This window comes from Triticum dicoccoides, chromosome 6B (assembly GCF_002162155.2).
Source record: "Triticum dicoccoides isolate Atlit2015 ecotype Zavitan chromosome 6B, WEW_v2.0, whole genome shotgun sequence".
Taxonomy (NCBI): Eukaryota; Viridiplantae; Streptophyta; class Magnoliopsida; order Poales; family Poaceae; genus Triticum; species Triticum dicoccoides.
The window spans coordinates 221,370,035-221,395,874 of NC_041391.1; the positions used below are offsets into that span (position 1 = coordinate 221,370,035).

At 46.2% G+C, this 25,840-nt stretch overlaps 2 protein-coding genes across 2 annotated transcripts; one reads left to right on the forward strand and one right to left on the reverse strand.

The window, feature by feature from the left end:
• The first annotated feature begins 15,380 nt into the window (after positions 1 to 15,380).
• Positions 15,381 to 18,318, forward strand: LOC119324395 (serine/threonine-protein kinase STY13-like). Its single transcript, XM_037598182.1, has 3 exons — positions 15,381 to 15,565; positions 15,990 to 16,997; positions 17,707 to 18,318. The coding sequence occupies exons 2-3, from the start codon at positions 16,081 to 16,083 to the stop codon at positions 18,044 to 18,046; spliced, it is 1,257 nt and encodes a 418-aa protein (XP_037454079.1). The 5' UTR covers positions 15,381 to 15,565; positions 15,990 to 16,080; the 3' UTR covers positions 18,047 to 18,318.
• Positions 18,319 to 18,937: 619 nt separating this feature from the next.
• Positions 18,938 to 23,201, reverse strand: LOC119324332 (squamosa promoter-binding-like protein 4). Its single transcript, XM_037598120.1, has 4 exons — positions 22,731 to 23,201; positions 21,882 to 22,021; positions 21,361 to 21,582; positions 18,938 to 19,509 (listed from the first exon to the last, which is right to left on the reverse strand). Exons 1-4 carry the CDS (start codon positions 23,045 to 23,047, stop codon positions 19,205 to 19,207), a joined length of 984 nt encoding a protein of 327 aa, XP_037454017.1. The 5' UTR covers positions 23,048 to 23,201; the 3' UTR covers positions 18,938 to 19,204.
• Positions 23,202 to 25,840: the final 2,639 nt, after the last annotated feature.

Below are 25,840 nucleotides of genomic sequence, written 5' to 3' on the forward strand. Positions count from 1 at the left end.
AGGGCCTGGAGCTTCATCACATCCCTTGAACCAAGAACCAAGCAGCTGACGATCTGGCAAAGATCGGCTCCACTCGGCAGTTCATACCCAGCAACATGTTCCTCGAGCGTCTTCATTCCCCGATGGTGAAAGAAGACCCTTTCACCGAAGAGCCCCCGTAGGTAGTCGGTCCCTCCGATTTGACTGAAATTGGGGTCCCTGTAGTTATTAACCTGGTCATGGAGATTTTGGTGATCACGCCCGATTGGACAGTGATGTTGCTACTTCTTGAGTTTGCGTTGGTTTTTCCCTTGAAGAGGAAAGAGTGATGCAGCAAAGTAGAGATAAGTATTTCCCTCAGTTTGAGAACCAAGGTATCAATCCAGTAGGAGACAACACATAAATTATCGAATACCTGCACAAAGAATCAAACAAACTTGCATCCAATGCGATAAAGGGGTTCTCAATCCCTTCACGGTTACTTGCAAAAATGAGATCTATTAGAGATAGATAAACGATAAAGTAAATATTTTTGGTATTTTTGGTTTATAGATCGGAAAGTAAAAGATTGCAAGAATAGTATATCGGAAACTAAAATTGTAGATCAAATACTTATATGATGGAAAATAGACTCAGGGGCCACATGTTTCACTAGATGCTTCTCTCAAGATAGAAAATAATACAGTGGGTGAACAAATTACTGTCGAGCAATTGATATAAAAGCGCAAAGTTATGACAATATCTAAGGCAATGATCATGAATATAGGCATCACGTCCGTATCAAGTAGACCGAAATGATTATGCATCTACTACTATTACTCCACACATCGACCGCTATCCAACAAGCATATAGAGTACTAAGTTCATAAAGAACGGAGTAATGCATTAAGTAAGATGACATGATGTAGAGGAATTAACTCAAGCAATATGATGAAAACCCCATCTTTTTATCCTTGATGGCAACAATACAATACTAGCCTTGCTGCCCCTACTGTCACTGGGAAAGGACACTGCAAGATTGAACCCAAAGCTAAGCACTTCTCCCATTGCAAGAAAAACCAATCTAGTTGGCCAAACCAAACCGATAGTTCGAAGAGACTTGCAAAGATATCAAATAATGCATATAAGAATTCAGAGAAGATTCAAATAATATTCAAAAATAAGCTGATCATAAATCCACAATTCATCGGATCTCGACAAACACACCGCAAAAAAGTTTTACATCGAATAGATCTCCAAGAACATCTAGAATAACATGGTATTGAGAATCAAAGAGAGAGAAGAAGCCATCTAGCTACTAGCTATGGACCCGTAGGTCTGTAGTAAACTACTCACGCTTCATCAGAAGGGCAATGGTGTTGATGTAGGAGCCCTCCGTGATCGAATCCCCCTCCGGCAGGACGCCGAAAATGGTCCCTAGATGGGATCTCATGGGTACAGAAGGTTGCGGCAGCGGAAAAGTGTTTTCGTGGATGCCTCTGTCGGTTTGGGGATATGTGGGAATATGTAGGCGAAAGAATTAGGTCAGCAGGTGCACGAGGGGCCTACAAGGGTGGGGGCGTGCCCTACCCCCCTTGGACGCGCCCTTCGTCCTGGTGGCCGCCTCGTGGCTCCTCCGACTTCATCTCCAAGTCTCCTGATTGTCTTCTAGTCCAAGAAAAATCATCGCGAAGGTTTCATTCCATTTGGACTGCTTTGGTATTCCTTTTCTGTGAAACTCAAAAACAGGGGAAAACAGGAACTGGAACTAGGCTCTAGGTTAATAGGTTAGTCCCAAAAATAATATAAAATAGCATATTAATGCATATAAAATATCCAAAATAGATAATATAATAGCATGGAACAAAAGTTTAATATTCACATAAAAACAATAATACTTCAAGCATACTAACAAGGCAATTATGTCTTCTCAAAATAGCATGGCCAAAGAAAGTTATCCCTACAAAATCATATAGTCTGGCTATGCTCCATCTTCATCACACAAAATATTCAAATCATGCACAACGTCGATGACAAGCCAAGCAATTGTTTCATACTTTTTGTGTTCTCAAACTTTTTCAACTTTCACGCAATACATGAGCGTGAGCCATGGACATAGCACTATAGGTGGAATAGAATATGGTGGTTGTGGAGAAGACAAAAAAAGAGGGAGATAGCCTCACATCAACTAGGTGTATCAACGGGCTATGGAGATGCCCATCAATAGATATGAATGTGAGTGAGTAGGGATTGCCATGCAACAGATGCACTAGAGCTATAAGTTTATGAAATCTCAAAATAAAACTAAGTGGGTGTGCATCCAACTTGCTTGCTCACGAAGACCTAGGGCAATTTGAGGAAGCCCATCATTGGAATATATAAGCCAAGTTCTATAATCAAAAATTCCCACTAGTGCATACCCTTCCATATCTTATATGGTGTCATTTCAGCAGATTTAATTGCGCTCCTTTTTAGTGTAAAAGCCATAGTCTCTAAAGCATTACATCAAAAAGTATTTGGCAAATTGATTAATGTCACCTTTGATCTCACCATGTCATCTACTCAAAACATTCTATTTAGTAATGTTCTGGGAAGTGCAAGCTATAAAATTCTTTACACAGCTCAGCGGACATTCGCTAAATTTGTAACTCAAATATTTCTTTCTACAATCAACTACAGAAACACAATTTTTGTTACAGTAAATTCTACTTCATTCTGAAAACCTTTTGAAATATTTAAAAATATCCAGATTTATGTCTCATTAATTATGGATATCTACTTGAGTCATCTTTAAATATATATAAATCCATTGCTTGCACCACTTATTGCTCTACACACATCAATATGCATGTTTCCAATTATTTTGTTGCTCTTTCTTTATGACATGTGAACGGTATTTTAGTTACTTCACAATTTTGACGAACGTTGGAAATGTTAGATGATTCATAATCATATGGCTTCATAATCCATTACTTTGGAAGTTCTCCATGCGGGTTTCTCCAATATGACTAAATGCAATGCCACACATATGTGGTATTCTTTTAGTCTAGCGGCATTTACCATAAGTGTTTATAGATGTTTAATTTTATCATCAATATTCATAACATACATTCTATTCACAATAGAAGTATGACCTTTTAGTCATTCATAACAACGAAAAAATCTCTTATGAACAACCCTTTTGCAATGCGTGTGCAATAGGCTAGTGTATAAAAAACTCTAATGAATTATGAAAATAAACATAGAAGTAATACACTGATGGGAAGTATTATAACTTTCACAAATTTTGCATTATGTATTTCAACCTCATAATTTATTTGTCATTTAGGCCGCGGTAGTTCTTGCATTGATTTGCAACAACATGCAATCAAGTCGGTATCCTTGTGATTAAATTTTAACTACAATACCGGAAAAATTAGTGATCAGCAATTTAATCATCATTCCCAAGAACTACACTTACTTGACCAACTTCCTCTACATCTTATAACTTGTATGACATTCATACCTGAGCTGGACATTCCACTCTTTCTTTCTTTCTTTCTGCCTTTTACTTTTTATAGTTTTACTTCAATATTTCAATCATCTGGGCACGCCGTGCTGCCTTGCCGTCTCATCATCTGTCGTCTGGACTCCCCCCGAAGCTTCCAGGGTCTCTCTTGGTCCATAAAAAATTGTCAATTTTTTTTGCACATTTGGAATTTGTTTGGTATGTGTCGTGGTTTTATCATGGCAGATGTCCTTGCGAGAAAACTAAGTGATGAGGCCATCGCAACAGGTGGTGACTTGAACGGGGTTGATCGGAAGCGAGGGACGCAAGTTTAGCCAGGTTCGGCCCCTCGCGGTGGAGGTAAAGACCTACTCGTACTTGATTGATATTGATGATTATCTTGATTACAATGATCTTCTTTCGCTACCTAGCTTTCGAGAGTTCTCAACCTTTACTTTGACATCCCAGGAAACCCCCCCCCCCCTTATATAATAGGTTGGGCTCCTGGGTTACACATGATTCTGGGTCGTGCTCACACTCGTGCCATACTCTAACTCTTACTAACTTTTCTTATCGCCCAAGTCATCTTCGGGTCTTTCTGGGAGCAGGCCCTGCACAACCATTTGTAAGCTGATGGCCATGGTTCAGGTCTCCTTCCTAGGCCCATGTCCCTTTTTCATTTGGCAAACTCCCTTGAGGCTTGGATTGTGTGCAACTCCTAACGCTGGGTCAGAACAACCAGGCTTATGGCCGGGTCACACCATGCCGGGTAACAATTACAAATTTTAATTATTGCTTAGCAATTTTAGGCAATATTGCAGAATATGAAAGTGAATCTAACAACTATGAAGATGATTCTAGTGCTAAGCAACTACAACAAGAGTAAGGTAAGCATGAACAATAGGATGAAAGTAAAGGTAAGACACAGGTGACCACAAGTAGGAAGCTATGGTTCGAGATAACCGCAACTCCGAGAGACGAGGATGTATGTTGATGTTCACTTCCTTGGAGGGAAGCTAGTCACTATTAGAGAGGTGGATGTTACCACGAAGGCACATGAACACCGCGAAGGCTCACCCCATTCTCCCTTTGAGACAACACCACGAACGCATTTCTCAACCACTAGTGGTAGACCTTGAGGTGGTCTCTAGACCTTCACAAACTTTCTGGGGGTAATCACAATCCTTGATTCCTCACTGAAGAACTCTTACTGCCTAGGGTCTCCAACCTCCAAGAGTAATAAGAGCAAGGGGAAACACTCAATGTCGGTGTCAAAACCGGCGGATCTCGGGTAGGGGGTCCCGAACTGTGCGTCTAGGCGGATGGTAACAGGAGACAAGGGACACGATGTTTTTACCCATGTTCGGGCCCTCTCGGTGGAGGTAAAACCCTACTCCTGCTTGATTAATATTGATGATATGGGTAGTACAAGAGTAGATATACCATGAGATCAAGGAGGCTAAACCCTAGAAGCTAGCCTATGGTATGATTGTTGTTCGTCCAACGGACTAAAACCCTCCGATTTATATAGACACCGGAGAGGGCTAGGGTTACACAGAGTCGGTTACAATGGTAGGAGATCTTCATATCCATATCGCCAAGCTTGCCTTCCACGCCAAGGAAAGTCCCATCCGGACACAGGACGGAGTCTTCAATCTTGTATCTTCATAGTCTTGGAGTCCGGCCAAATATGATAGTTCGGCTATCCGGACACCCCCTAGTCCAGGACCGGGGCACAATCACAGTAGTTCTCCTGGTGCCGCGTTAGCCAATAGAGCGGAACGTAAGGCAGCAAAACACAGGAGCCGGGCAAACCCAACATTTGACCAAAGACATGATTAAGAGATGATGCATATAAGGCCTAACTCGAGACGCCGAACACTCCCTAAGGTATTCGGTCTTTATGAAAACGGGCAGAACAATGCCCTAAGCCCCTAATGTCCAGGTACGCACAAAAATTTCTGACGCGGCCGATGCCAAAACGCCAGCCTCCTCCTTGGTTATAGTAAGAAACCGGGGGATGTGTATCAACAAGAGACAGTAAGAAAGGTTTACGCAGGGTCTTAATCTAAAAAGAATCCTTGCAACGGGTCCGTACTGCACGTCTGCGCCTGTGTCTCCGTTGTGCTGTATCCTGGACGGGTGTAGCACGGTGTTCATCTATAAAAGAGAAGAACTTAGTTGGAAAAAAGGATCGTGCGAAAAATGTATAAACAGAGTATAATTCAAAAAATGAATAAAATTGAGCTTTATTGTCTCTTATTGTACATGCGTGCAGCCCCTTGTAAGGGGGTACGCGGCTAGTAAGCCCCTTGTTTATTTATGCCGGACTCGGCTAACCGTGTCCGGGATCTGAATGACCTGTTTAGGTGCTTTGATCAGCAAAGCCGGATTAGTGTGTGGCTGTCAAGGCAGTCTCACTTTCTTCTGTATTCAAGGAACACTCGAAGTTTCCCTTTAATAAGATGATGCCGCGTGGACCGGGCATTTTAAGTGTAAGAGATGCATAATGCGGTATTTCGTTAAAGCGGGCGAAAGCTTCGCGTCCCAATAGTGCTTGATAGCTACTTTTGAATGGGGCGATGTGGAAGATTAACTTTTCGCGACGGAAGTTGTCGGATGAGCCGAACACGACTTCTAGTGGTAGAGAGCCCGTACAATGGGCATATGGGCCTGGCATCACTCCTTTAAAGGAAGTGTTGCTATGGCGCATTTTGGTTGGGTCTATCCCCATTCTGCGGATTGTATCCTGATATAGCAGGTTTAGATCACTGCCGCCGTCCATTAGGACTTGTGTAAATTGTAGTCCGTCGATTATAGGATCTAATATCAAAGTAGTCCATCCTGCATTCCGGATACTTCCGGAGTAATCCTGATGGTCGAAAGTGACTGGTTTTGACATCCAGTGTCGGGACTCCGCTGGGGTGGACCGTGCGGCGCGTACTTTAATGGGCGCCGCTCTATTTTTTCCTGTTGTCACTTGAAGTGAGTTTACTGTTTTGACCTCTTGTGGGAAATTCCTTTGTTTTCCGGTGCTCTGCTTGTGGGGTTCGGCATCGTCCTCACTTGGTGTGTTGAGCCCCTTGTGTTCGGCATTAAGTCGGCCGGACTGTTTGAAGACCCAACAATCTCTGTGGGTGTTGTTTGCAGGCTTCCCGGAGGTACTGTGGATTTGGCATATCTTGTCCAAGATTTTGTTTAGGTTGGATAGCTCGTCGCTGTTGTCCTTGAGAGGCAGTTTTTTGTTGTTCCACCGAGAGCTTTTGAATCCGGCGTTGACTGCCGTGCTCTTTGGACCATTCCCCTTAGTCCGGCGCTGGTCCTTGTTGTGTCGTGGTTTCCCACTTCCATCCCTGACCTCGGATGTACTTGGGTCGCTGATGCTGCATCTTGCCAGCTAGCTATCCTCTCCCGCGCAAAAGCGGGTCATGAGGCTTGTTAGTGCGGCCATTGTTCTTGGCTTTTCCTGGCCGAGGTGTCTGGCGAGCCATTCGTCTCGGACGTTATGTTTGAAGGCTGCTAAGGCTTCGGCGTCCGGACAGTCGACTATTTGGTTCTTTTTGGTGAGGAACCTGTTCCAGAATTTGCGGGCTGACTCTCCGGGCTGTTGAGTTATGTGACTTAAATCGTCTGCATCAGGGGGGCGGACATAAGTCCCCTGAAAATTTGCCCGAAACGCATCCTCGAGCTCTTCCCAACTTCCAATGGTATTTTCTGGGAGGCTTTTGAGCCAATGCCGGGCTGGCCCTTTGAGCTTGAGGGGTAAGTATTTTATGGCGTGGAGGTCATCTCCTCTAGCCATATGTATGTGCAGGATGTAATCCTCAATCCAGACTCCAGGGTCTGTTGTTCCGTCATATGCATCTATGTTTACGGGTTTGAATCCCGCTGGAAATTCATGATCCAGCACCTCATCGGTGAAACATAGGGGGTGTGCGACACCCCTGTATTTGGGTGTGCCGTGATGTTCGAATACTCGACGTGTTGTATTGCTTTCTAGAGCTTGCTTTCTTGGCCCATAGATGGTCCTGACCGGGCCATCCTTTTGGTGAGGATCCTTATGCGGATCGCGTGCCAGCTTGTGTGCGGCGTCGCTTGCCGCTCTTTGTTTGTCATGTGGTCGTCTATCCGACCGGGCGGCCTCTTTGTTCTTTGATTGTGGGGGCTCTACGGCCTCTTCATCGAATTCGGGCAGTAGTTTGCGCTTCGGGTAGCTCTTTGTTTGGTGACTATCGCCGTATTTGTCTGCGGTCTTGAGTACTTTGCTCCATCTCATTCTGAGTATGTCTTCCGCTGTTTTGAGCTTCCGCTTCTGCTTCTTCAGACTTCGTGCAGTGGCGACGAGCCTTTTGTGGAGGTTCTTCTGCTCCAACGATGTGTCAGGGGTGAGATTGTCCGGACTGTTGTTTTCGCTGGGGACAGATTGTTTATCCAAGTTATCCTGTTCGGATGGTTGCTCGAGGGCATGTTCGTCGTCCACCGGTTCTCCCTGCTCTATGGCTGGGTCTGTATGGGTGCTGTCGTTGTCGAGGCGGGACTTCGAGCGGCGCTTACGTCGCCGTTTTGACTGTTTTTCGAGGGAATTATCCTTCACAGTGTCCCGTTGTTCCTCGTTATCGCTTCCTTTAGGTGTATCCACCATGTATACATCATGAGTTGAGATGGCCTTCCAGTGCCCTGTAGGCGCTGGTTCTTGGTCGTCTCCGACATCGTCGTCCATACCGTCGATGTCTTCGGAGTCAAAGTCTAGCATATTGGTTAAGTCATCGACAGTGGCTACAAAGTGGGTGGTGGGTGGGCGTTGAATTTCTTCGTCGTCCGCATCCCAACCTACCTGACCATAGTCCGGCCAGGGCTCTCCTGATAAAGAGATTCACTTTAGCGAATTCAGGATGTCGCCAAAAGGCGAGTGCTGAAAGATGTCCGCAGCGGTGAACTCCATGATCGGCGCCCAATCGGATTCGATTGGCAGGGGCGCGGAAGGTTCGGGGTCCGGAAAGGATTCCAGCACCTTGGAGTCACGAGCTTCACAAAGGACAGGGTCGGTATTCGGCTCTATCGTCGTAGAGGTAGCAGCCCCCGAGGCGGTGTCCAGCCACCCATCATCGATCAGCGCAGTCAGCTCCGAGCTAAGGGTCGGAGCGGACTCTTGTGCGGACTCCAGGGAACTGTCCGGCAGCAGAGCTAAATCATGCCCATCGTGACAGTGCGGCGCGCTCGGCTGTGGCTCGAATCCGTCGAAGATCAAGTCTCCACGGATGTTAGCCGTATAGTTCAAACTTCCAAATCTGACCTGATGGCCAGGGGCGTAGCTTTCGATCTGCTCCAGATGGCCAAGTGAATTGGCCCGCAGTGCAAAGCCACCGAATACGAAGATCTGTCCGGGGAGGAAAGTCTCACCCTGGACCGTGTTGTTGTTGATGATCCAAGGAGCCATCGGGCCTATAGGTGACGACACAGAGGAACTCTCAATGAAAGCACCAATGTCGGTGTCAAAACTGGCGGATCTCGGGTAGGGGGTCCCAAACTGTGCGTCTAGGCGGATGGTAACAGGAGACAAGGGACACGATGTTTTTACCCAGGTTCGGGCCCTCTCGGTGGAGGTAAAACCCTACTCCTGCTTGATTAATATTGATGATATGGGTAGTACAAGAGTAGATCTACCACGAAATCAAGGAGGCTAAACCCTAGAAGCTAGCCTATGGTATGATTGTTGTTCGTCCTACGGACTAAAACCCTCCGGTTTATATAGACACCGGAGAGGGCTAGGGTTACACAGAGTCGGTTACAACGGTAGGAGATCTTCATATTCGTATCGCCAAGCTTGCCTTCCACGCCAAGGAAAGTCCCATCCGGACACGGGACGGAGTCTTCAATCTTGTATCTTCATAGTCTTGGAGTCCGGCCAAAGATGATAGTTTGGCTATCCAGACACCCCCTAGTCTAGGACTCCCTCACTCAAGACTTGCTCAAATCACAAATTCCTTTGGTCGAGAGAAGGGGAAGAAGTGGATCTATCACTTGGTTGGAGAAGCTCTGAAGATCTCTCACAAATCCCTCCAAGATCAAAGATTTGGTGTATGAGGATGTGAGAGAGTGTAGAGTGTGTACTAGGTTTATCTCAAAGTGAATTGTCAACCTTCTCCCCGAATGGAAGGAAGCTATTTATAGTGGAAGTGCTAAAATGGCAGTTGAGTCACTTAACTTGAGATCTTACTAGACGTCTAGAGGCAAAAAAGCATCAGACGTCTGACAGAGCTACCGGTTACGACTGCTAGAACATGCACACACAAGGGTGGAGTGCAAAGATTCCACAAATGGGGTATTGCTGGACGTCTGGTACTTGCCTGTCATCCGGTGTCTCGAGAGGCACCAGACGACTAATGAGTACCGGAAATCCGATAATAAGGTTATGTTGGGAGACAAACCAGATTTCCAGACGGAGCCGGTCGTCCCTTGGAAGGGGGGACTGAACATCCGCTTGGGACCGTACATCTGACATTTTGACTCTGCAGGGATAGACCGGATGTCCGACCTAGACCGGAAATCCGTCAATTTGGTTCTGTGGTGAGATACCGGATTTCCGGAGGGTTACCGGACGCCAGACGTCCGGTAACTACAAGTCGTCCATTGAACCAAAGACAAAGCGAAACAAACCCTAGGGGACAGTATGATGGAGAGTTTAGGGCAGTATTATTTGTGAAGAATGAGATATCTATGGGTTTTGGAGCAAGTCAATCATGAGTATCGATGATCCCCTCTTAATATTGCGAGATCCCTATACTCATGAGCCAATAGAAAAGGCCTAAGCTATTTGTCTTATATCTTTGTTCTTGAACAATACACACTTGGTAGTCATGATCCACACATCATTCCTTGGGGACTAAACCTGAGATATACTTGACAAACATGATTAGTCCCCTATATGTATATTGTCATCAACATAAAAATATGATTAAGGTCATGATTTCACTTTTAGCCCCAAACTACTATGAGTGCCAAGGGTTGAGCTATGGATGCTAGGAGTTCTATGATAAGAGTGTATCGACACACACACACATACGCAGGCACACACACGCGCGCGCACACACACGTACAAAGTAGTACTAGGCCTTATGAAGGTTGAATGCTTTTGCTTTGCATTGGTTCTTTACTACTTAGGCTACAAGTCCCTTTTATAGGACAAAACAAATCGAATACATGAGGATGACCTCATTGCTTACCTATGTACTAATTGACCTGACATGCTCATTAAATGCATGTTATCTTATCATATCATATCCTACCATGAGCAGGTTATCTTATCCTATCCTATCCTGCTATGATCAGGTTATCTTATCCTATCATGTCATATCCTGCCATGAACAATTATCTTATCCTTGTCGGTTGCAGGCTATCCCTTGAATCCCTTTTTGACTTGTGCTATAGCTTGTTCACACTAGCTGTGAATTTATCTAGACAGAGTTTAATCCCAACAATCTCCCCTCAACCCCGTCGAAGAGGTTTGACATTGTTGATCCCCACCCTGCTATGCACCTCCTGGAAGCGAACACGACCAAGGGGCTTGGTCAAGATGTCTGTGTTCTGCTCGCATGTCCCAATGAACTCCACGGTCATCGTGCCCTTCTCGATGCAATCATGTATGAAGTGGTAGCGGAGATCGATGTGCTTGTTGCGATTGTGAAGAATCGGATTCTTGCAGAATTAGATCGCGGACTTGTTGTCGACGTAGGGGATCACAGGGGAGACATCTTTATTCGGCATCTTGCTAAGAAGCCGAGCCATCCAGATCCCCTGACACACTATTGTTGCCATTGTGATGTACTCCACCTTGCACGAAGAGGTGGTGACAATATTTTGCTTCAGTGATTGTCGGCTGATTGGACTGCTTCCAAGGGAAAAACATGCTCGAGGTGCTTTTCCTAGAGTCCACGTCGACGGTGTGGTCAGAGTCACTGTAGCCGACCAAGGTCTTGCCATTGCCACAGTGTTACACACATTCGTGCGTGAGTGTGCCGATGATGTAGTGGACCATGGGTTTGACAACTCAAGAATCATCGTTTGGCTGGAGCCTGCTCAGGAACCTGACGATGAACGAGATCTCCGGCCGAGTGTGCATGAGATACATTAGGTTTCCAATGACGCTCCAATAGAAGGTAGCGTCCACCGGCTTCTCCTTGATGAGCTTGCACTATGCCTAATTGGGAGTGCATGATGTGGCAGTCCGCCATGCCCGCTTCCTTGAGCAGCTTGGATGTTTAGGTCACTTGAGTGATCGTGGTACGACCATGCTCCTGGTTCACCTCCAGTCTGAGTAGTACAAGAGCAGCCCAAGATCGCTCTTGTTAAAGAGCATTTTTCATATCTTCCTTGAAGTAGCGCACCTCGTGCGGCTCGGCTCCGGTGATGAAGAGGTCGTCGACATAGATGCCAATGATGAGCATCATGTCCCCAATTCCATGTGCATACACACCATTCTCGGAGGCGCTATGGGTGAAGCCAAGTGATGTCAAGCTTGTGTCCTTCTTGGCATTCCACGCCCTTGGTGCTTGCCGGAGTCCATATAGTGCCTTGTGTAGCCTGTATACTCAGTGCTTGCGTCCATCAGCTATGAAGCTATACGGCTGGGGCACGTTGACCTTCTCCTTGAGGTTGTTGTTGAGGAACACCAACTAGACTTACTTGTGATGGACCTTCCAGACCCGATGTGCCGCCAAGGCAAGGATCAGTTGCACGGCCTCGAGCCTTTCCACGGGTGCAAAGACTTCCTCAAAGTCCACCCTCGCGTGTTGTACATACCCTTTTTCTACAAGTTGGGCTTTGTGCTTGATGATGGTGCCGTCCTCGTTCTTCTTCACCATGAACACCCACTTGAGCCCAATAGCTCATGCCCTGGAAGCAATGTGGTGAGTGTCCAAGTGGCTTTGTCGTTGATTGATGACAGCTCATCCAACATCACGTGGTGCCAATAGTCCTCACGCTCTCCCTCAATGAATGTGGTTGGCTCCTTGGTGGCCATCATCAAATGCAACACCTCATTGTCATCAAGGCTCTCCGCCAACTATGGCAGCTCGGTGAGAAGGCCATCGATGCTTCGGTACTGGTGTTAGGCACCGGTGCTGTGGACGGCATCGCTCAAGTCTGACCTCGCGATCAGTGGAGTTGTGAAGTGAACTGGCTCGACCTCACTTGGTGTGTCCGGGGTCGCTAAGCGTGGGGCTATTGTGCCCACTGTGCTCCGAACCACTAGGCTTGGGGTCGCAGTGCTCGGAGTTGCTTTACCCGGGGCCGCTGTTGTGCTCGGGGTTGCTTCCTGAGCACTAATGTTGGTCGCATAATGTACTCCACAGTGAAGGAGCTGCTCACTGGCGCCTCTCCCGGCACCTCCCAGCTCCAAAGTGCCTCCTCATCAAAGACAACATAACGGGAGATGTGCACGCGCTTTGGGACGAGGTCATACATCTTATATGCCTTGGAGCCTGTCTCATATCCAAAGAACACCATTGGGTTGCTTCGGTCACTGAGCTTATTCAGGTGTGGTGTGTCATCTTGACATGCCCAACGCACCCGAAGAATCGGAGGGAGCGCACGTCTAGCTTCTTCATGTACCACGACTCGTAAGGCATCTAGCATTCGACACTCCTTGTGGCGGTTGAGGATAATTACGATCATGAGCATGACCTTCCCCCAATACGTGCTCGACATCGGGTTGGCCTTGAGCATGCTGCGTGCCATTCCTAGCATGGTCTGATTCCGTCGCCCAAATATCTTTCTCTCTTTGCAAGATCAATGCGGTTGTCAGGTGCGGAGCAACTATGGTCTTCTTGGGCAGTTCCCAGACTGATGTTCTTCGGTTGGCTAGTCCTCACATTTCGGTGTTGGACTTCATATCGTCTTCAATCATGGGGAATGTCGCACCACGGGCCTACTCGCTTTGCCTTTAGGAGCCCAAATGCATTCACCGCCTCATTGTCCAGTGCTCAAGGACAATATGGTTTCAGGTCTTCAACCACTTGGATTGGGGAACATGTTGAGACTGGTGGACACACATCATCACCTTGACTGGTGGCGTGAAGTGCAAAGAGCTAAATCCTCTCACCATTTTCACAATGAATTGCATTTGGCATGAATGGAATCAATGCACATTCAAGAACATATATTCGTCAACCTTCATGGTTACCAGTCGTCTTTGTAATAAGTGGAGACTATGGCTTGTGGTGTGGCAACAAAAACATAGGGTAGGTTCTCTACTAGACGAGCGTGAGTAGTCCAAGTGGTTCTCTGGTGGCAATGTGGCATAGACTAGAGTAGTCACCCCCTAATCATTGTTTTTTGTAACTAATTATGCATTTCCTAATGAACGTTGCACAAAGCCCTTGTGTATCCGATGAAAGGGTGAATGGATCATATCTGCATCTACCAATGCCAACAAAGATCTTGCTTATTCTAGGGAAGACACAATGAACGGGTCTCAATGTAAGTACAAAATGGCGCATCGAGCTCTTACATATTCCGACAAAAATAATGATGAAACGAACCACACAATGCCACTACAAGTAAAATGTGTTGTTTAGCAAATTCCTACTCACAAGTTATCCATGCCATTGATGGTTGTGGGCGCTCAACGGTAGTCCATCCCTCGCTCCTCAGACGGATTCAAACGGACCTACGCAATACATAATGGAGTCGATAGATTATGCCTTCTCTCTGAGATCGATGTGGATGTTAGGTGCAGAGAACTATAGTCTTCTCGGGTACCTCCTAGATTGAATTTATTTGATTGGTTGTTCCTCAAAAATCAGGGTTGGACTTTAAATGGTCTCCAAGCATGGGGTGTATGCTACACCAATCGACCTGCTAGATTTGCCTTCATAAGCCGAAATATACTAACCAACTCATGGTCGAGTGTTCTTTCTCACCGACGGTCTATTCTTAGGTTCTTCAACCGCATGGATTGGAAGAAATAGCCCACTCCTTTGATGAACTTGGTCAATAGATGGATAGTCGTTAGCGCCTCCGCTGGTGGTATGAAGCATAAAGAGCTAAATTCTCTCACCATCCTCACCATGAACTTCATTTGGCGGGAATGGAGTCAACACACCTTCAACAACGTCACTTCATCGACTTTCACGGTTATCAAGCACATTTGTCATGAGTGGACACTAAGGCTTGTGGTGTGGCAATAAACATGTAGGGTAGGGAGTCTAACAGCCAAGTGCGAGTAGTCCGTGTCGGTCTTCGATGGCAATGTGGCGCGGACTGCGGATGGTCACCCCCAATCACGCTTTCTTATAATCGATTCTACATTTCTTAACGATAGGACACACGAAGCTCCTGCATTCTCCAAGGGGAAAAAGATGAACATACCATCAATGCAACTTCAAACACCACAGCCGGTGTATTCTAAGAAAGGGTGAACATACCATCCATGCAACTACAAAACGATGAGTGAAACGCTCGTGTATTCCAGAAGAAGAAAGAAGAGGAACCTCCCACCAATACATCGCCATTCTTGCTCTAAGTTTCGTCATGTCGTATATTGGTGCAAATTTAACTTTTCGCGCCATTGAGTTGAAGAACAAAGGAGGATACTACAATACAAGCATCTCTTAGGGTGCAAAAGCAGAAAAAAATCAACATGGACCATCGGATCTCGGACGGATGAACCAGATTCGGGCGGGAGAGCAGTCGAACAGTTTCGATCGTTTTGTCGAAAGCCGCCTGGCTAACACCTATATTGAAAGCAGGCCCTTCCGGTGGCTCCCACATGACAAATCCAGGTTATCCATCCCAGATCCAACGGCCTACGTTCTATTCTTTTTTTTTTCTATTTTGCAGCAAAGGGGGTGAGGGAAGGACTGAACCAAGAAAACCCGGAAGCTCGGGGTGTAAACCATAAACGGCAGCCACACTAACGACTTCCTTCCTCCGCCCCCTCTCTCTCCACCCCTCCCCCCACTTTCCCACTCTGGAGTCGTCGTCTCTGCTCCGGTCTCCGGAGAAAAGCAAAGCCAGCGCCGAGCAGCAAGCCCCACACGCCAATTCGGAATCCTTCTCCTCCCCTCCAGCCCCGCGATCCCGCCCCTCGCCGCCTGCCCGATCGGCCTGCTTCCTGCCGGGGTAAGAAGTTCCGCCTCTCCTCACGCCTAATTCGGTCCCCAATCGCGCGGTTGTTGGTTTTTCGGGTGATCGATTGCTGTTTTTTCGCGCGATTTGGAGGCGGATGGGTCGTCTGCGCGTCACCGTCTGCTGGGTTGTTGCGCCTGGTTGACGGATTTTGGAGGGATGGACGATTGAGCTGGGAAGGGTCTGGAGATTTTTTTTTTCTTGTTTTCTAGGTTGAGGGGCTTAAAGTTCGTGTGTAGACGTGTAGTATAGATGTAATTTTGGTATTTACAGAAAATGAGCACAAAAAAATTATGTCTGTCATTTACAGAAAATGTTCTTGGTTGTAAGATAAGCAATTTTGGTATTTTCAAACTAAAATTACGTGTTGTGTATGCTTGATAGCTCATTTCTAATGTTCAGCTTGCTATAACTGTAGGTCTGGTGGGTGTACGGAAGAGGGCATTTCTTAGTTGAGGATGTACAGTTAATCTGCAGCAGCTCGAATTGTAGCATTTGGTTCTTCTGACATGGCTGAAGGGGCAAGGTTTCATGGCATGGTTGGCGGTGGCGGCAAGGGGATGCAAGAGAACGAGTTCAATGGCTTCTTCAGCATGCCCTACTATCAGAAAATTGGGGAGGGCTCCCACATGTCTGTCGACAGCACTGACAACTACAACCTCGCCGGTGGCTCCGTTACCATGTCAGTGGACAACAGCAGCGTGGGCTCGAACGAGTCCCGTACCGTCATACTAAAGCACCCGGGCCTCCGTGATGCCCCAACCGCAAGCTATTCGGTTGGCAACAGTGTCTTTCGTCCCAACCGTGTGGCTGCGCACACCCTAAATGAAGATGCATTGGCCAGGGTTCTGATGGACCCGAATCATCCAACAGAGATACTTAGCAAGTACCAGCAGTGGGCCATTGATCTGGGGAGGTTGGATATGGGGGTTCCCTTTGCACAGGGAGCCTTTGGGAAGCTGTACCGGGGAACATATATTGGAGAAGATGTTGCCATTAAGCTGCTGGAGAAGCCTGAGAATGATATGGAGAGAGCACAATCGTTGGAACAGCAGTTTGTGCAAGAAGTTATGATGTTATCTACCCTAAGGCACCCAAATATAGTAAGATTTATAGGGGCTTGCAGGAAGTCAATTGTGTGGTGCATTATTACTGAGTATGCAAAAGGTGGCTCAGTCAGGCAGTTCCTGGCAAAAAGGCAGAACAAGTCGGTACCTTTGAGGCTGGCTGTCAAACAAGCATTGGATGTAGCGAGGGGAATGGCGTATGTGCATGCTTTGGGATTTATCCACAGGGACCTGAAGTCGGATAATCTTCTAATTGCAGCAGACAGATCCATTAAGATTGCTGACTTTGGTGTTGCTCGAATTGAAGTGAAAACAGAGGGGATGACACCAGAGACAGGAACCTACCGCTGGATGGCACCGTAAGTTCAATTGATGTTTGGTTTTGTATGTAGATAGCTATCTTCAACATTTGAAATCTATGGTGTTTGTCATTTAATTTATTTGCACATGCCAAATCCTGTATCCGCTCATACAGTTGCCAAACCTTCACCGTAGAAAATTCAACTGCTTGTCAGTAATCTATTACTGTAGAGTGTTATTTACAAACTGTACATAGAGATTGTATGCACCAGGTTCGCATATAACTCAAACTGTACATGTTGTTGCCTTGTGTTAGACAGAAGTATCATCCACCTAGTGCCATCTTAATTTTGCATCTGATTAACAGCCTTCTGCTGCACCCCTGAAACGATTGAAGGTTGGACTAACCTTATAATTATTAACGAAGCAAGTCTATTATACCACAGTTCCAACTTTTTGTCCATACAAAGCATGGTCCATCGTAATCCAAATTGAAATATTGCAGAGTTGGCAACTATTTTCTCAACAGTAGAGTAGTAGGGTACTGGCGGGCTATTATACCAGTAACATAACTAACAGATAATGTTCCCTTTTCTGTTTGCATATATTAAATTCTCTTTGCATACATGGAGAAATGGTAGAGAAGCGTTTCACTTCGATTGTCACATAGTAACAAGCTGCTTCTATTTGTTCCTCTCTCGCCAAAATTTCAGCGTTATGCTTTGTATATAATTGATGATGTAGTGGTTGGTCTTTTTGTGTGTGCAGGGAAATGATCCAGCACAGGCCTTATGATCATAAAGTTGATGTCTATAGCTTCGGGATCGTTTTGTGGGAGCTTATAACTGGCATGCTTCCTTTCACAAACATGACAGCTGTTCAGGCGGCTTTTGCTGTTGTAAATAAGGGTGCTCGTCCAGCAATCCCACATGACTGCCTGCCTTCCCTAACCCACATCATGACGCGCTGTTGGGATGCAAACCCTGAAGTTCGCCCACCATTCACCGAGATCGTCTGCATGCTTGAGAACGCCGAGATGGAGGTCGTGAGCCATGTCCGTAAAGCACGCTTCCGCTGCTGCGTCGCTGAACCCATGACCACCGACTGAAACTAAAGCAGGTTAGACTATCGCAGCGGGCATTAGGGAAGAAAACAGGTAAGGATGAAGAAAAGAGGCAATGCCATTGTGTTCATCGTTGTCGGTGCGTGGGGTCTGTGTGCCTTTACCAGTGCGCATTCTGTCTTGTGTAAGTTGCACACCTCAAGTAAAAGTAATGTCGTATAGATGTTGCCTTGTATGCTAACAAGGACCTAATGGAGCTTTTCCGTGTTAATAATATCCGCTTGCTCTTGTACTTGTGCAAGTTTGTGCTTCGCATTTGCGTGCTCTTGTTCATCATTATGTTGATTTCTGTGGTGTCGGTTGCCTGGACACTATATTGCGGTTCATAATATGTTTGCTTTTTTTTGCACCAATTCTTGCTTGGTTGGTAACCTGTCAATTGGATCAATCACTGTCACTTGATCCAAAGGTTATGCTAATCATGGTGACACTTCAACATATGAACAATCCAGCTGGTGATTTCATTTTGAAAATCACAACTTGTTGAGCTGTATATTTTAGTGGCTGTTCTGCCTCAGTATCAGCCACATACTGGCCTGATTCAGGCTGAATTATATTGAAGACAGCCGTGATGGTGACCCGGTTCTACATCTTGTGTGTCCTAACGCGAGCTGTTTGGATGGTTTGCTTTGAGGAGACAGGATCGCTTTCTTTACCTGGAATTATATGATTATAGTCTGTTCTTTGATGTATGTGTGTGCACGTTCTACAGAACAAAATTATAATTTAAATTGTGGACAAGTCAAATTAGACTGTTCCCTTCTGCCTGCGCAATGAAACAAATTAGTGTTATCTGCATAACAAATATGAAATCATATCGTCTATAATACCCCTCTTCTGGTGTAGCAAATGGTAAAAAAGATCGCCGCGAATCAGTAATGGAGATTACTAGTGCAATGGCTTGTCAGGGAGAAGAAATATACAAGTCATCACTTCATGAAACAAATCATGTCCAGATTCATCAACAATGGTTTCAAAAGAGCCAACAAATGGCAGCAGGGTTGTACAATGGAAAAATAACAAGGTGACCAATGAGTATGTAGGTAACATGAACAGTGAGATTTTCTTGACAGGAGCAGTTCTTGCATAAGCTCTTCCTGGCTGTAGATCCAAAATCGTACAGAAGCTTGTGTGTCTCGCGCATCAATTCATCCGGTTTACGCCGAAGAAAGTGGATTCATAGCCACTGCTGGCGCCGTCCATGGTGAAACGGACAAACTGAGGCGATGGCGCCATGGGCTGTCCTTCGGCACAGGACACCGACGGAGGGCTACCTCCATGTGGTGAAGGGCCCCGGCTGTTTTGGCTAGCACCAGTGAATTGGACGAGACAAGATGCTTGCTGTACAGGATCAGGTAATCCACAAGAACTAGCTGACAGAAGAGAGAGAGCACGCTGAAGATCCGGTGCTCCACCTAATTTCGAAGCGGTTACAGATGCGTCAGGACCTACAGGAGTTCATCAATCGGTCAATCAAAAGGATTCCCTCACCAAAGTATGGACACTCAAGAACATCCAAAGTGTTGGGAGCAGAGATATCTGCAAAGGTGAATGAACATCATGTGGCTCATATGCATTCGAGATATATTCCGATCAAAAACAATTGAGCAGTATTGCTGACAAGCAAACTGCAGTATATCTGGTTATATATAACTAGTCCTTCATGTTGAATTATGAGTATATTGCCCACCTCTCCTCGTCCGCTTAACCTTTTGGTTTTAACTGTTTTGAGGCATGAAACTCAACAGTCTATTATTCACTATTAAGGACTTTAATGAATGGACATACCAAAGTGAATTGGGAGTTCCTAATAAGCTTACTTATGCATATTACCAAAAGCATTGCCATGACACCATTCTAACCACAAGATCACTATTGATTGTAGTTCTAAATGTGTGATGTTGGTTTTTATCAAAACTTGGTATCATTATAATTGCTATTTCAGCTATACCTGAAGCCCAATTAATCCAGTGCAATGTAGGTGCAAGCTGTTCCAACGGAAATTCATAGCAGTGATTAACTGATTAATCATGTTGTAAGTAGAACATTTGATAATAACTACATATATCCAAGTGTTGCATACTAGCGTTTCTATGTAGGTGCAGGAAAACTAGTCATATATCTCAATACTGAAAAACAACTTGAGTCAAATCACCTCAGGCTGAAAAACTACACAAAACATAAATTTTGCCACACAATCTAGCATAAAACCTCCTTTTTCTCTAACAGTCCAGTTCATTTAATCTACAACGATTTTTTTTTCCTGATTCCTAAATGTAGAGCCATCAGGGCTTTGGAACCAAAGAGCAAAGACTAACAACTACTCCCTCTGTTCACAGATGTAAGACATTTTTGCAGTTTAAACTGCCAAAACGTTTTACATTTGCGAACAGAGGGAGTATATACATCAATGATGACAATTTTTTTCATGGGGAAACATTTCCACTTGTTGGGAACTATAAATGCTTGTGAACAGCAGGAGTTCAAAGTAAAAAAAAATTGAATGTTGGCAGGAGAGCTGCCAAATCTATCGATTAGAAAGGGGCCTTACAAGAACATGCCAGGAGGAATGCACCGCATAAAGGCGATTCCAAAAAAGAAGTGAAAACGCGGGCTGCTCGGCTTATCAAGGAAAACCGGGCGGAAACCTAAACAGCGCCTAGCTAGTTCAAAGTAAGCTTTGTAGTGTAAGATTCACATATGTTAGAGATTGAGTGAAGGCCAAAAAAGCATCCCCCTCAGTCTGAGTGGGTGGAGTGGAAGTGGAACCACATTTTTACAGTGCCGACTTTTCCGAACAGAGAACCAGACTTTGCTCTCTCCGATTCAAGGATTTTCATAGGAATTTTTATACGTTTGTCATCCTCAAGATTTTTTCCCATGCTGGTTGTTCAATTTGTAGGATTGTAACCAGTAGGAATTTTTCCTACAGGTCTTCTGTACTCCATTCTAAAATAATCAATTGACTAAAATAATCAATTGACTCAAACCAGTTGGGATGATTCCTATATTATTATTTTCTATGTTTTTGAAAATAACAATTGAAAAGGTATTATTTTCTATGTACAACCAAAAATCTTTCAATCCTGTGGGATTCAAGATGGCATGGTATTACAATCCAACTTTTCCCTGCTCTGATGTTTTTGGAATCCCACGAATCAAAGAGGCCTACATTACAAAGATGTAACATTTTTTGCCCGTAATAAATGTGCCAGACCACCTAGGAAAGAAGATAGCATGCAGCTTTTTTTTTCATCAATGTGAACTGCGATGGATACAAAATGACTGACAAATCATACCTTTCATTGGTAGCAGCTCAGGTATGTCATGACTCAGTGCTGGAACAGCATTGGGTAGATGAGATTTATCAAAATGAACTTGCCCATTGATTGATACTTCTCTTATTTCCTTCACTTGCGGGAGCTTGAAGTCAGATGGGCTGTCCCATGGAGAACATGGGAAAGGCCTTCCATGACTAAGTGGATCTTTATTCCAGACAAAACTTATTTGCCGTCTATCATCTGTAACATCAATGGCAAAAGCATTTATTATCGGTACAAAGGTACCATAAGAAAGTAAAAAAAAATCAACCGACTAGCTATCATCTCATATATCAACTATTGAAGATAATTTCTGACCAATCATGGCATTAGCGAAAGCTGAAACTCATACCTAGCTCAAACACAATTTACTGAAGAAGTTCAACTCACAACTAGCCAATTATAAGCTTAAGAGCAGTAGTTTCAGTACAATGTGGTGTGGAGAGCAAGGGAGAATATAAATCCTGCATAATTACCCACTTAAAGTATGGACATATTACCAAACATCAATGACGACGGGAGCCTTGCCGGTGCAAAGGAGAATGCGTCCGGCTGTGGCTTCCGGCGCCGAGCATTGTGATCGGACAGTCGCCTCCGGCAGCTCCTCTTCTTCTGGTCGAACTCCGACAGCCCATGGAACCTTGATCACCAAAAGCCAGGTAATCAGCAAAACCACAGACAGTACTACATATATAGACTACTTATGGAGAGTATGTACCAACTAAGATCTAAGAGTATGCATACACAGAAGAGAAATCTCGACACAGTAACTGAATCACAGTAGCCACATCACAACAGAATTTCAGCCCAAAAGTGCACATACACAGCACAGGGACAAGTGCCCTGCCAAAAGTCCAAAACTGGAAACAGGTGGTATTGCACAGCCGTTCAGCCATGCCATGCAGCACGATTCTCCACAGGTCGACAGTACTATAATTGTGGGGAAAAGGCATCTTCGCCTCCCAAATCGGGAAACAAGCCGTACTCGCACAGGATAACCACAGTTTCCGGGCACACAAGGCTCCCGGATTAATCAACTGACGACGAACGGAATTATAGCGCGGCGCGACGCAACGTGCTCTAAGGAAGTGCAGAGTTCGCAGTCGGAAAGACGGGGCCCGTTGAATCTCCTGCTTCCCGGAGTTCCAAGAACGAATAACGAGCAGGGAGTAGAGTAAGAGCAATCGCAGAAAAAGAAAAGAAAAGAAAAAAGCAATCGCAGAAAGGTCGAGCTTGCAGCTCTGCAGAGAGCAATCGCAGAAGTCAAAGAAAAGCACGGCTCGGGCGAGCAAACAGGGTGCAAGAACAAAACTCGGGCGAACAATCTGGGAGGGTCAAGAAACACCCACCGGCTGCACTGCTGGCAGAAGCGGCGCTCCTGGCCGGCGACGACGACGCGGGGGGACTTGGTGTGGGCCTCGCAGACCCGGTGCTTCCGGTGGTACTCCTTCGCGTCGCGGAGCTCGACCCCGCAGCCCTCCACCTGGCACCTCACGCCCCCTCCTCCTCCTCCTCCTCCTCCGCCGGCCCCCTCCCCCCTGGCCCGCTTCTCCTTCCCGCGCCTCCCCGCCGCCTCGCCGGAGGAGCCCGGCGCGGCGGCGTCGCCCCAGTCCCAGAGGAGGTGGGGCGGGGAGAGCGGGGTGGACTTCGGGGCCGTCCACTCCATGCGGGGCGGGGTCTTGGTTGGTCAGCTTGGGATTTGGGGATCGAAGAGGAGATGAACAGTGTGGACTGTGCAGGAGAAGAAGAGAAGCAGAGATGGGGGAAGAGAGACTTGGAATAGAAAAGGCCAAGTCTTTTTTAGTGTTCGGTCCCCTCTCTCTCTCATTTTTCCCTTTCTTGTTCTTTCCCACCATTTTTCTATGCTTGGCTTGCCATAAGTGGGTTGTGGATAGCTGGAAACAGATTGTGCATTTTTTTTTTTGAGGGGAACGTTGCTGCTTTATTCAATGTTTAAGGCACACTCGTCGGACACCGGCAGGCCAGCCACCAGGTATAAGGGAGGCGGGCGCCTCTTCTGGTCGGCTTCTTCGTCGATGCCCACAAGCTGTTCGAAGGTACAAAATGCACTCCGTCGACGAGTTCTTTTTTCACAATTTCTTTTGCGACTCCAACGATTTCTCGCCCGATGATGAGGAGGAGATCTTGGCTGCCGTGTTGGTCCATCACCACCTTAATAGTCAGTGGTCGTTGTTCCGTGGATCCATCCCAGGGCACCTTCCGGCGTTGAATCACAACCGAGAGAGCGGCCATTTTCTTCTTTGGAAGGACTATTTTGACTCAGCCAACCCGCTGTTCAACCATCAGAAGTTTCAGAGGCGTTTCCGTATAAGTAGGCATCTTTTCAACCTTATTAGAGAGGGGGTAGTCGGATAAGATGACTATTTTGAGTGCAAAGAGGATGCCGTTGGAAAGATTGGCTTATCATCTTATCAGAAATGCATTGCAGCCGTCCGAATGCTTGCATACGGAGTGCCCGATGATCTCGTTGATGAGTACGTCTGTATGAGCGAGTCTACATGTCTAGACTCCATGTACAAGTTCTACAAGGCTATGATTGTTGTGTTTGGCCCTGAGTACTTGAGAGAGCCAACTACTGAAGATACAGCCCCGCTTGTTGGCGATGAATGCCAGCAGAGGCTTCCCAGGGATGCTTGGCAGCATGGTCTGCATGCACTGGTAGTGGAAGAACTACCCTTCTGCTTGGCAAGGGCAGTATAAGGGCCATGTCAGGGCTTGCACTGTCATACTTGAGGCCGCGGCCTCACAAGATCTCTGGATCTGGCACTCTTTCTTTGGCATGGCCGGATCACATAATGATATCAATGTGCTTCAAAACTCGTCGGTATTTGCTAGGCTTGCCGAAGGCAACATCCCACCGGTGAATGTTACCATCAACGGCCACAACTACGACAAAGGATACTACCTAAGTGATGGTATCTATCCTCAGTGGACCATTATTGTGAAGACAATCCCCAACTCTGTCGGAGAGAAGAGGAAAAGATTTTCCCAAGAGTAAGAGAGTGCTAGGAAGGACGTCGAGCGTGCCTTTGGTGTTTTGCAATCTCAATGGGGCATCGTTCGGTATCCTACTAGGACTTGGAGCACGAAGAAGTTGTGGGAGGTGATGACTGCTTGTGTGATCATGCGCAATATGATCGTAGAAGATGAGCGCCCGAAACGTATCTATGATCAAGGGTTTTAATTTCAGGGCCAGAAACATTGTGTCTGAGCATGGAGGAGCGGCAAAGTTTCAACGGTTCACCCAATTTCATCATGACATGCGTGATTGGAAAATTCACATGCAATTGCAAAATGATTTGGTTGAGCATATGTGGGCTCATGCTGGCAACCAATGGATGTATCTTTTTTATTCGGCTTTCAAAACTATGTGAGACTATTTTATTTTTATTCGGCTTGTAAAGCTATGCCTAATTTATTTGTTTGTGAAAGTATGCTATGTATTTGGTCATGAAACTATATGTTTGCTTGTGAAATAATGTAAAAATGCGTGCATGTTTTTAGAAAGGGCGTCAGCCGGCCACGCCGGCAAATATGAGACGACGCGTTGGGTGTACTGCCGACCTAAATTTTAAAGAGGGCGGACGCCGAGCGGATGGCCGACCCAAACGGACAAAAGCACCGTCCGTTTGGGTCGGCGCGTTGGAGTTGCTCTAACTGCTATCGATTATTTTATTTTTTTCAAACGAAGGCAAAAGTTTTGCCTCATCTCATTAATAAAGAAGAAGATAATTGCCCAGTTATTAATGAAAAACTGGATGAAAACCGTTACAACATGCCCACGCAGGACACATAGGGCGACCTGGCAACCCACACAAGAACGCACACACGCCATCGAGGAGGGAAGCATCGTCGAGGTAGCAATCCGGTGTCATCGTCATCACACCATCGCCAGGGCGACTTTGAGTCCGCCATCAATGACCACCGAACAAGCCCCCTCCATAAACTAGCGTCGAGGCCTGCGCCGGACAACGCCAAACAGTCCACCGCACGCGCCGAAGACCAAGCAGCTCCGACTCTGGCGACGAGCATTACAAGGGGAAAGCGCTGGACTTGCATCGAGCCAGCGCCGAAACCGACCACCTGTCTCGTGTCATCATCACTGCGGAAGCACTTCCTCTGCAGCTCCGACTTTAGGAAGACAAGTGAGGCTCGGCAACCCCTCGAACACGCCGGATGAGACCGACTACCAAAGCTCAGCAGCAGCCCAACTCCACCCGAAGCCGCCATCATTGCCACAAAAGAAGTCGCGCCACAACACCATTGTTGGACGCACACTTGCCGGCCGCAATGCCGCAAGCGTCCAGCCCATGGAGCGCGCAGATGGGATCCAAAGCTCTTCAAGACGACGCCCCAAAGAAGGAAGCGACGATGTCGACGCCGTCATCTGACCTGACTCGGCCTTAGGCTTCCACCCGAAGAGCTGGAACCGAGGGTG

Coding starts and splice junctions, on each gene's coding strand:
- LOC119324395 (XM_037598182.1), top strand. CDS start 16,081: ATGGCTGAAGGGGCAAGGTTTCATGGCATGGTTGGCGGTGGCGGCAAG. Junction 16,998..17,706: donor ACCTACCGCTGGATGGCACC/GTAAGTTCAATT, acceptor TTGTGTGTGCAG/GGAAATGATCCAGCACAGGC.
- LOC119324332 (XM_037598120.1), bottom strand. CDS start 23,047: ATGGAGTGGACGGCCCCGAAGTCCACCCCGCTCTCCCCGCCCCACCTC. Junction 22,022..22,730: donor TTCTGCCAGCAGTGCAGCCG/GTGGGTGTTTCT, acceptor TTGGTGATCAAG/GTTCCATGGGCTGTCGGAGT. Junction 19,510..21,360: donor TGAGCTGCTACCAATGAAAG/GTATGATTTGTC, acceptor GAACTCCTGTAG/GTCCTGACGCATCTGTAACC.